This window comes from Gobius niger, assembly GCF_951799975.1.
Source record: "Gobius niger genome assembly, chromosome: 6".
Classification (NCBI taxonomy): Eukaryota; Metazoa; Chordata; class Actinopteri; order Gobiiformes; family Gobiidae; genus Gobius; species Gobius niger.
Genome location: NC_136857.1, coordinates 31,084,805 through 31,096,958, shown reverse-complemented (window position 1 = coordinate 31,096,958; position 12,154 = coordinate 31,084,805). Strand labels below are relative to the sequence as shown.

The window sequence follows — 12,154 nt, the reverse complement described above, 5'->3', positions numbered from 1 at the left end:
AGGTAGTGTAAAATAAAGTGTTAGCAAAAAAGGTGTCATATTTAAAGCAATAGGTCACCTGAGTTTAGACGAGTTGATACGTACCTGTCTTTGTGCGTGCGCTCAGTCACGCAAATATACGAAAGTTGTTGTTAGCATTTAGCCTGTATGCAAACAACGTCTTTCGTATATTTGAGGCAAGAACATATCTCAGTATGTAAAAACGATGGCCTATTCCTTTACATGTCTGTCCTCTATGACAAACAGTCATCAGAAACAAGTTCCCCTGTTTGGCCCAACGCAGGAGCCCTAAGTAAGTAAGTGTCATCAATATACTCAGAATGTAATGATATTGTTAGTGACAGGTCATAAATTCAAAGGTGAAATTGAAGTGCACTTGGATGAAGAGCATATTTAACAGAAAGCCCTCATTTTTCCTATGCAGAGTGCAGCGAGCATGTAAACAGCTCAGCCCGAGGCTGCATTAAACATGGATGAGACCTCCGCTGCTCAAGTCGATACAACATGACATCTGAACGTGTGGACCGCTTTAGAAAAGGACGCATGTGGAGGTTCAACGGTCGGCGTGTACCGGGGTTCGGAGTGTGCTGGTCAGACAGACCGGTCAGCACAGAACAGACAGAGGGCAACCTTCATCCCTTATCTAAGAGACGAGGAAATCTTGAAGACTAAAATTAGACTAAACACTTGGATGGAATAGTATCAAGAGCCTCAGATCCAGTATCTGGGTGTAATATTAGATGAACAAATTAGCTGGAAGCCGCAGATTAAGCATGTAACCAAAGAGCAATCCTTGTCTGTGAGCCTGAATGAGCAGTACTGGTATATGGCATGCTGCTAATGCTAGTGGTCTATGGCACTGACATAAAAGTGGTTTGCTGAACATCCTCTCCATCCTCTCAGGGTTAATTAAGGCTTTGTCCCAGATCCTGAATTTGTTTGTTATTAGCAAAGTGGGGCTGTTTTGGGGTTAACTGTGATGCCCTACAGAGCCATAATAAACCCATAGTCTACATCAGGGTCACCCCCAATGATTAAACTCAAATACACCTAAGACTAGTGAACAGCGGCCGATTGGCCTTTGGCTAAATGCTTTTTGATTTATTAACAGAATATTTGTTTTTTGGCGATCAGACCCTGGCGGTAGATATTAATGTAAGAACTGAAGTCAGTATGGTTGGACAGGTTGGAGTTAGGGATGTCTTCCCCGGAGCCTGGACACTGGTGGTGGTATGAAAGACCCGTGAAGATGCAGCAGGTAGAAGCCGTGGACGGAAGAGGCAAAGATGGGGTGGAGGTGGGTCGCAGCGCAGCTGGGAAGCGAACGAACCATGATTGCTAGAGGCTTAAAAGCGGGACCGAGGGCGATGATTGGCTGCCACGGAGGTGCGGCTCTGCGCTGATGGGCTGAGGTGGAGAAGCGGCCCTCACGGAAGCAATCACTGGTTGGAGGTAGGTGATGCTGAAATTGGTCTCCCAGGTTGAATTAACGCCTAGGCTTCATTTAAACATATGGCATGCCACTTCCATCATTCTGTTGCAATTTAGTTGTATTATCTCAGCTGTTTGGATTGATTCAGCAATCTACAAAATTCATTATATTTTGGGACTCCTTTGCCTGGACCTTTGAAGACGTGTTTCAAATCGCATTTGTAACTCTACATTTTGCATTGTGTGAGTGGGTTGGATTGAAGTTTCAAGCATCAGAGATGCCCCACTCCCAATGAGTTTATGAATGATACTGTATATATTCCCCGTTTCATCACAAAGAGACTGCAGTTGCGTAAGTACATTGGCTCATTCAGTAAAAGCGGGCTGATGAATGAGAGCGGTGCACAGGCACACGCACTGGGCTGACACAGGTCTAAATGTGACCGATTGTGGATGCCCTTCAGTGTGTCCGGTTTACCTCGTGCTGGAGATGCGGGGGTCCTCCTGGTGCGGGTGGTTTTCTCCTGAGCTCTCACAGGCGACCTGGAGCCAGATGTTATTCTGTCCAGACCAGAGGACAGGTGGAAGCAGATGGTGTCCTTGTCCCCAGACACCTGCAGGAGTTCACACAGTCAGGGTGAGGAAACCTGATGTACCACGCTGTGAATCAAAGGAAAGTGTACGGAGAATGTGTGGCCGTATTCTGGGCTCACCTGCTCAGACTCGGCCCGGTACACCATGACGTGATGGGGGTTGGGTATGGCCCCTCCCTGCAAAACCAGCCTGACCTCTCCTTCTCTAGGGCCGGACGAGGGGTTGAAGGGGCTCCACACCCCCCAGCGCAGCGACTGGAGGAAGGCCGCACGATTCGTGGCAGTGGCAGAGAGCTGCGGTGACAAGAAACACAATGGCAATATTTAGGTAAGACCAGTGTGTTACAGTGGTTTGCATAAGTATGGGCACCCTTTAACTTTTCCACATTTTGCCATACTATGGACCATAGATAATAATAATAATACATAAGTCTTATAGCGCTTTTCAAGGAACTCATAGACGCTTTACAAATGAGACAAACAAAGATGCGAGTGCTATTGTAGGTTGTAGGCGAGCTGAAACGAGTTTTGAGAAGTTTTTTGTAGGTGGTCTGAGTTTCTAGTGTGAATAATCACATGTTGACCCAATGACTAAATAGAGTCTACCTGTGTGTAATCTAATGTCAGTTCAAATACAGCTGCTCTGTGATGGTCTCAGAGGTCTGTGAAGAGACTATTGTGGAGCAGACACATCAAGTCCAAGAACACACCAGACAGGTCCGGGATCAAGTTATTGAGAAGTATAAAGCTGGGTTAGGTTATAAAAAGATTTACAAAGCTTTGAACATTTTTCAAAGTACAGTTAAATACACCATCCAGGAATGGAAAGAGTCTGGCATCACTGCAAACCTACCAAGACCCAGCCGTCCTCCTAAACTTACTGACCGAACAAGGACAGCACTGAGCAGAGCTGGTACCAAGAAGCCTATGATGACCCTGGATGAACTGCAGAGAGCTACAACTCAGGTGGGGGAAACTGTCCACAGAACAACTATTAGTCGTACACTGCACAAATCTGGCCTTTGTGACAGAATGGCATTTTTGAAAGAAAACCACAAGAAGACCTCTTATGGTTTTCTTTAAAAAATGGCTTGTTCCAGCCACTCGTCCACAAGATGCAAATGACACGAGCCTGCCCCCAAGTAGGTTTGCAAACACTCATCAGTCATGTTTGCAGTGGACATGACTGATGAGTGCAGCAGAGTTGTTTGAGTTCACTATTAAACGCGGTGATGAGAAACTACAGGTCAATTTATAACATCAGAGAGTGACATAATGTAAATGTAAAGCGACTTTTAAAGACGCTGCAGGATCTACAGAGATTTTGAAACAGGCTTGAACGATTTTTCTCACACTAAAAACCACTGGTTCATGACCCAAAGGTGGGTTGTGGGTCCTTGCAGGCCAAAAAAGACAAAAGCCGTCAGAAACAACAGTCTTGCCATCAGACATATGGGCTTGTGCTAAATCATTGACTAAAGGAGCATGGCTGAGGGTTTGTGAGGAGCACACAGCCTCCTCGACTCATCCTGTTTGACTGACACTCTGAGCTCAGGTCTAGCCATTTGTAGCAAAAGAAGCAGTTTTATTTAACCTATTTCTTGATAAAAATCACTATTTTGAATGGCAAAATCTCAGTGAGGGAGAAAGAAAGAGGAGGTTAAGCATTATTGGAGGAGCGTAAGAAGTCAAGTTGACACAACACTCCCTCCTCTGTAAACTTAAAAGACTGTGAGTCACATGACTGGGCGAGAGGTCGGAATCAACACATGTCGGACGCCAGACAGCTTGTGCTTTCATGCCCTCATATCTGTGGCAGGAGGAGCATTAATGTGTGTGGATGAGATCTCCACAGGAGCGTGTCGGACACTTTGTAGTGAGTGACTTTTTTGTTTACTTATTTTGATGTACACTAGGAGGACTCATTTATTTAGTTGTGACACACTCTTGGGTCCACGGGTCGGAGAGTTCAGGATTCACGGCACATTATTTTCGGTGTGATGGAGTGAGCAGTCAGCAGGGCGCCCTCTGAACGATGGCGGCGCGGTTCTGAAATACCCCGCACTCATTAAACTCCTCTCAGTCAGCAGCAGGAGCTTTGTTTTGTTTTCATCGTGATTTACACTCTGCCGTGCTCCTCTAAATGTGACTCCACTAAAACTGGAGTGAGTAAAAGCCACGGGCAGAGCGCAGGGAACGCCGGGTCGTGTGTTAATAATCCAGTCAGCTCCGGACTATCACAATGAATCATGGCAGAGCGGGAAGACGCGGCATACTGATCCTGAACCGGGACAGGCTCTGCTGGGCCCACAGGAGCAGGCACGTTTAAGGCCCACCGGACAACACAAGGCTGGTCTGGCCAGGCTTTTCTCTCACTGCAAATGAAAATATGCTTCAATTTGCAAACCAAATGAAAGGGTCTGTATCAGGATAATTGCACTAGATTTAATGGCTTTACCCCTCACCCAGATTGAAATTTATTTATATTAAATAAACTGACATTGGGACAGAAGTTGTTAAACCTACATCCCGCTTTGAGTGAGGCTGCACGGGCACCTTTTACACGCCGCCTCGAAGAGGAGAGAGATACGGACTCTCATTCATGTGTAGAGATGGAAACAGGGTCTGCAGGACTATGGTTGGATCTTTGGTCAAGATTCTTAAAGACTGTTGCAGATTATGGGAAATATGTACCAATTATTATGCAAAGAGCCGCATTGTATTTAACCTATCCAATCATGCAAAGAGCCGCACTCTGATTGAACAAGAGCCGAATTCTGTTCGAAAGCCGCGTGCTCGCCACCCCTGATCTAAGAGTTTAAACATGCCCAACCTCATTGTAAAGCTCTTGACCAGCAGAATTAGTTTTACAGGAAGTTAGCTGAGGCATTGCTTATGCTAGCATCGACTGAACAAGACTGAGACTGAAACTATGACTGGCTCACACCCAAAGTAATGAAATAAAACTGGCCACTATTCAAGGTCTCAGTGTTTCTATTTTAGTTTAAGAAATAATGACGTAGCACATCTCTAATGCACAAGTTGTTTAAAGCAGTACTAAGTAACTGTTGCCCCTAGAAGCCATAAGCGCAATTGCAGGTGTCGTAGCAATTTGCGATTTTTTTTAACTTAACTTAAAAAAGTTAACTTAACTTAACTTTTTTAACTTCTTGGAGAGTAAATACTACGCTGACAGAAAAGACAACGGGAGAGAGGGATATTGTACATCCAATTACACAATGGAAATAATTTTTTTCACTCAAACTTGGCTGTAAATACTGTTATACTGCAGCTAGCTTTGCCCGTTAGCATGCTAGCTTCTTCTTCGTGATTCTATTAGTGTGTATTGGTTGCTTCGGTCTGGTGGCAGTCAAGTTGCAATTATGGTTTTCTGAGACACCAGGGGGACATGAAAGACCCTCTAAACATCCCATTAACACTTGTATTACCTACGGAAACGATTTATTAAGGTAAATAAGTTACTTAGTACTGCTTTAATGATCAGCTCACTTTATGTTGGCGGCTTTCCACACTAACATAACCTGCATACATATGTCATGTACATGTATCTAAGGCTATTTAGTGTTGAAAAGTCCAGAGATCTGGTTTCAGTTCATTGATTGAAAGCCTGTTGAGATGTAACATCTCATTTGCAGGAGGGACTATTCGCTCTTTCACTCACGGCAGCCACTTTTAAGGAAGTCTCTTCGGTTGGTATCAGATGATACTCAAAGCCTAAGTATCTGCATCAGAAGTAAAAAAGCTTTATTTTTGCATCTCTAGCTACCCTGGCCATAGCCATCCGTAAACGCCGGTCAATTATAATTTCCCTACATGTACATCTGGGTTTGATCTCAGTGACATCGGTTGAATTTCAACCTGCCATTCAGCGAGCGGGGGAGGCGGGGGTTGTAGGTGACGTCAAGCATTTGCGCCGCATTTGCTGGTTGTAGTTTGGCAATGGCGGCGGATACGAAAGTAATGGAAGCTCTTCAATCCGTTCTGGCTCGGCTCAAAAATATTGAGAAATTAAAACTGAAGCCTTGGAATGAGCAAGGAATGCTCCCAAGAGTCATGATAGAGTTATAGTAGTTAGTTTTGATAGCTGCTTCACTCATGACCAAATGCTTGCGAAAAACAGATCCAATGGTTTCAAAGGAGTTCACCCCTCCCACCTGATAACGGAACTCAATTGAGAAGATCCAGACCCTTGTACTAAACGCAATGAGAGGCTACATCTCGAGCTAGTTCATGCTAATATGGCTAGTATATAAATGGACGGGGAACGATTCATCAGCAGAGAAAGGCTGATTTAGCGTTTTAAACAACACCACAGTTGTCTGTTGGTTTTTCATTCACAAAAGTATCCACTCCACATTTCTTGGGCTTTGTCGTCTTTGTGACACAGCTGACAGCGAAGAGCATCTCTCGTTTTGACACTCGGGGGACACTTTTACGGCCATGTCCGCCATGACCCTCCACCTCCTCAGCGGTATAAGTCCTCTGTCCCGCCATCAGGACGCCGCTCTCAGGCAGACAGCAGCCAATCAGAGCGGCTCTCCAGGGACGCATGCCTCCTCCGGCTCCCCGACGCTTTCATCTCTCGCTCTTCGCTTTGTGCAATCACCGAGCCACGGCCGAGCACACTCCACCTTCAAACAGCGGAGACAGGACTCCAGACAAAGAGGCCCGCTCGTTTCAGTCATCCCAGTGTGTTCGTGCTGGCTCTCAGTCCTCTGTTCATCCAAGTGTTCAAGTGGACTTATGCATAATTGTGGACTGCAAACCGGCTTTGGAGCATTTATATTAATTCATTAAGTTCAAATCATCATGTATTGGAACAGGTTAAAAATCAACATTGAAACTAAAAAAATGTAGTGTCCCATGAACTATCAGCAGTGAAGCAGCGTCACAGACTCTCCTTCAAGGCAAGGAAAAAAAGGAAAATGAAGACTCAAAGTTAGACAGACCCAGGGCTGATGGGAGATTCTCTGCAGATCGGGCTGAAGACTGCGGAGCTAACGTCCAGTTCTGGAGCTCCAGGACAGCGGAAGGGGACAACTCATCTAAAATAATAACATTTAGATTGGACAGGAAGCTTTTGTTTGTATCATTATTCAAACCTTGGTTGTATATTCACAGTATTCAGGAAGTTGCAGGCGCCACCTTGTGCATTTCCAAACTGCAGGTCTAACTTACTGCATTATGCATTGTAAAATATCAGATTTGGACCACATCTCCAAGTGGCCTCGGTCGCAACTGAAAAGATCAGATCTGTGTCGTTCAGACTGTGATGGAAAAATCCGATACAGAGGCATAGGGGAAAAAAAAAAAATCGGAATTGTTTCAGCCTGCAGTCTGAACACAGCCTATGTCATTAAAAAATGTAAATACAAATACAGTTTTCTTCCCAACTTTACCTCATTAAATTGCTGCTACACTGAAATTAAATGAGAATTAATACTAACAACAGATTACAAAATAAAATGTGGCCACTTTCTCTGCTATAAGACAGAGGTGAAAGTTTTTTGGTGAGTTTATCATTATTCCATTGACAACTAAGGAATTGACTGCTCACAGGAAGTGCTTATAAAAAAAGGGGAAATGCATTAACAAACGGAATATTACTTAAATCGAAACCAGTGTTTTGGGGGTCTCAAAAGAAACATTTTACAAACTAGGTCTCAGAGTGGAAAGATCTCAAAATGCCGTTTACGTGGCTCCATTGTTATGGCGTCGAACCTTTACTAAAACAATGACATCACAGCACCAGTCTCGTGTCTGTTATTCACAATCCACTGACCTAATAATGAGTTTTACTGCCCAGTCCTCCACTCCGCTGCCCCACAGCGAGCCACAAGTGACACAAAGAAAAACACTGGCCTCTAATCTCCACAGTCCCGCGAGAGTCTGCACGCGACAAGGCCACATACTGACTTGTAATGTCGGAAAATTCATAAAAGCTTGGGTTCGTGTTGTCTAAAAAATGCAAATGCGATACATAAAAAGAACTTCCTGACGGTTTCTGTCGGCATTGAGTTCAGTCTTTGCCACGTTGAAACAGCTAAGATCGCCAGACAAAAGGAAACCCACGCAGACACACTTCCAAGTCGGCTGTGATCATCCATCCCGGTATTACCACATCAATGTCTGCCACATCATATGGAAAGATTGAAACCTCCCGACAAAAAGGCGCTCTCTCACATGTATTGGATTAGGACGGCTCGATCAGCGGCGATCACACAGAGCGCGGGATTGTGTCGTCAAAAGCGGCACGTTCTATAATAATAACACGGCAAATGTGGAGCTATCATTCACATAAAGGCATTTGGACACGGATAGTAGAGTTTCCGTTCGCCGAGGTGTCTTTGTGTTGCAGTCTCAGTAATTACAGGCTGAACAACATTGTATTTACTTTACAATTCAAATTTACTCCAGTCAAGGCCAAATATTCTTAATTCCAGGTCATTTCAACACATCAGGTTATCACATGTTGCAGTTTTTCCATATTGGGCTGTAAACTTCATTCCCCTCACAAAAGGGCTCTCATTTACTTCTGGAGCCTGAACGTTGCTGCCTCAGAATTAATATTGGACATTTTTAAATCTGATGTAATGTCTATGTGAAGAAAAGAGTAAGAGAAACATCTTTCAACAGGAGCAGTACAAAGCAGGACGAGGCAGTACAAAGCAGGACGAGGCAGTACGAGGCAGGATGAGGCAGTACAAAGCAGGACGAGGCAGTACGAGGCAGGATGAGGCAGTACGAGGCAGTACGAAGCAGGACGAGGCAGGACGAGGCAGTACAAAGCAGTACGAGGCAGGACGAGGCAGTACGAGGCAGGACGAGGCGGTATGAGGGCGTTTCCACAGTCCAAACCATTTTGATTATTTTGAGTTTTTTTCAAAGTTCTGCTTTGATGTGTCTTTCACCAGCAGGAGCCGGGGTTTGAACTGCCAGCCTCTTGGTTAAAGGGTGACTGCTGGACCATCAAAGCCATCAAATCTCAAAACAGGTTGCACGACACGGGTATGAAGAAGTTACTGCTTGTGCTTCACAGCTACAAGGTCCCGGGTCCCATCTGGACGAGGCCTTTCTGTGGAGTCTGCGTAGGTTTCCTCTGGGTACTCTGGTTTCCCTGATCACTAAAAACATGTACAATAGGTTAATTCTCCAGCCAGGTGATTCTGACCTGGCCTTACATCTAGACATAGGTCCCCGGGCGCCGTACTGCCTTCGCCCACTGCCCCAGCGGTGTCGAAGGATGAGTCAAATGCAGAGGACAAATTTCCCTTCAGGGACAATAAAGTATACCTTAACCTTAAATGATATGCGTCCTATAAAGTCATCTTTATTGGATTATTAGAAGACTAGCATGGTCATTTGAATAGTTGCAATTACATACAGTAGGTTTAGTTTGTTTGAAGTTCATATTTCACTCTTTTCTCCAATGTTATTGCTCTTAGAAGTGTTTAATAAAAGGGCACTGTGAACTGAATGTTGATTGTTCAAACTTACATCAAACATCTAATCATAAAAATGACACTTGGATGTAAGATTGTTTCTTCTGCTCCGGCTCACTGCGGCTTCAAACAGTTCAGAAAGGATCACTCGACAAAGAGACATACATCGTCCAATCAGTGACTGTGATCATCCTTCCAAGTATTTATTAGCACTTTGCTGTCAGCCACATCATATGGAAACACAACAAAGCCCTCGCTCGCATGTGGATGGGACTGCGCTCTTTGAAAGCGCGGCGGCCTATATCTCCTGGATATTGTGCACCGGAGCGAGCGCCCTCCTCATCTCCATACCGACTGTACACAAACAATGGCGATGAAGGATCCTCAAAGACGCTCTTTGTAAACAAACAGGATAATGGCTGGATCCGGCGGCGGCGCGGAGGAAGCGGCGCGTAATCTGAGCGCAAACAGGCAGCGGCGCAGCGGGCTTGGCAGCGGCGGCGGCGGCGGCGGCAGAGCGCGTGCCTCGTATCGACATGCGGGCGGAGGAGGGTGTTCTCTTTGCATCTCGCCTGTTCACCGATGGTTAGAGGCTTCTGTTAGGAAGACAGCACCCACTCTCACAGCTGTTCTTTAAACATACAGCGGGTGAAATCATATTATCTGGATTTCTTTATACAAGATATTGTAGTAACTCAAGTAAGCGAGATTTTGGCATTGTATATACGGTATAAGAGTAAAACAGATTAAATCTTTCCCATTACAGTTTAACCCTTTAATGTTACTTCCTACACCCTTTTTTGTATTTTCTAAGCAGTTTATATTTTTTTTTATAGACCTCTGAATTACCTGCCTTAAACCAACCTGATTTAAACCAGCACAAACCAGTCCAGCCAGACCTGATCTAAACCTGGTCAAAGCCAATCAAAACCTCCTCTAAACCATTAAAAAACAGCTCTAAAACTGGTCTAAACCAGTCCCAACCAGGTCTAAATCAGTCTAAAACTGCTCTAAGCCGGTCCAAACTAGGTCGGAACTAGCCAAAACCTGCTCTAAACCAGCATAAACCAGTCCAAACTAGTCCAACCCCAACCCATACAAGTCCAAACTGGATATTTTGAGTATTACAAACTTGAACCAAATGGGAGCAAGAGGCAGAATTAGAAACAACACATGTTTCATGATTCAAAGTGTGCTCTACCAAACGGCTGAGCAAACTATTAAAGGGTTAAAGCAGTACTAAGTAACTCATGCCCCTAGAGGCCATAAGCGCCACTGCATGATGCATTTTTTTACTCATTAATTGTCTGTGAGAGTAAATACTACGTTGACAGAAGAGACAATGGGAGAGAGGGATATTGTACATCCAATTACACAATGGAGATTATGTTGTTCACTCAAACTTGGCTGTAAATACTGTTTAAGTGGAGCTAACCCACAGCTAGCTTTGTCCGTTAGCCTGTTAGCTTCTTCTTCGTGATTCTATTAGCGTGTATTGGTGACTCCGGGTCGGAGGCAGGAAAATTGCCATTGTGGTATTCCGGCCAGAGACACCAGGGGGAGATGAAAGACCCCCCCAAACAACCCATTAACACTTGTATTACCCCCCGAGGGACTACGAAAATGATTTATTATGGTAAACAAGTTACTTAGTAGTGCTTCAACAGACTGAAAAAAAAATCAGAGCTGTCAAATTTAAAGGGACAGAAAGTTACGGCGTCTGTGTAACTTTTCCTGAAACGATGACATCATATCGCCAGTCCTGTGTCTGTTATCCATAATCTACTGACCTGAGAATGTGGGTTGTTAATGGCACGGAGAAAAACACAGCAGAGCCTCCATTCAGTCTGTGTTTATGGACTGACAGTGAAAGTCTGACAGTTTTTTTTGCTTTAGTCCCGTGAGTCTGAAGAATAAATTCACCTCCTCATCTCTGCTGTAGATCATAAGTCCATGGAGCAGTTTCATTTTTACAATGTGTACAACTCTTTACATCCCAAAAGGTCTGTGCATGCCCTATCTACAGTCTTGTTCTGTTTTCTGTGGTAGCGTCACAGCACCACACACAGGCCTGGCAGATGAATCGCAACAGTTTTACACACATGACTGGCTTCATGGGGACACTCACATTCACTGATCTGGCTCTGTGTTCAAGGACAACGTTTTTTTTGTAAAATTCATTTATTATTATTATTTTTTTTAAGATGGGACAGTGGAATCAAGTGTGGAATTAATCGATTGACAGAGCTAAATATGCCTTTAAGTACCTTGAAGCTTTTCAATCTAGCACAATCTCGTGGCATGAGATCTTGGCCTATCACTAAACACACAAAGAAATCAAACTTGACAGGTCCATGTAATAATGGTTATTTACCCGGGAGTCAGTCAGTATTTTTGTTGTTCACATCCATGATTTTCATTGATGCATTCAGGTGGGCAGTGCGGGTGGAAGTTTTATCTTAGTTCAGTTACAGATAACAGAAGAACCACAGGATCGTTTAACTGATTGACAGAGACATTTTATTTTAGGATTACTATAATTTAAAGATGCCACTCTAGAAAAAACAGGTGATAGCAGGTAGCCCAATACATCCATTATTGCAGACAGTACATGTTTCACATTTCTGTCCATCAAATCAAGAATAAGCCCTTTGAATGTCCATTGTC

General features: G+C 44.2%; 1 protein-coding gene across 1 annotated transcript in view; it reads right to left on the bottom strand.

The window, feature by feature from the left end:
• The window catches only part of nphp4 (nephronophthisis 4), a gene marked incomplete at its 3' end in the record, with an annotated part of 350,376 nt that overhangs the window by 192,399 nt on the left and 145,823 nt on the right, over positions 1-12,154 (bottom strand). The window contains exons 9-10 of the mRNA XM_079557985.1: positions 2,145-2,318; positions 1,910-2,045 (exon numbers count right to left, since the gene is read on the bottom strand). Of these exons, the coding sequence (XP_079414111.1) occupies positions 1,910-2,045; positions 2,145-2,318 (310 nt within the window). The remainder of the gene's footprint in view (positions 1-1,909; positions 2,046-2,144; positions 2,319-12,154) is intronic.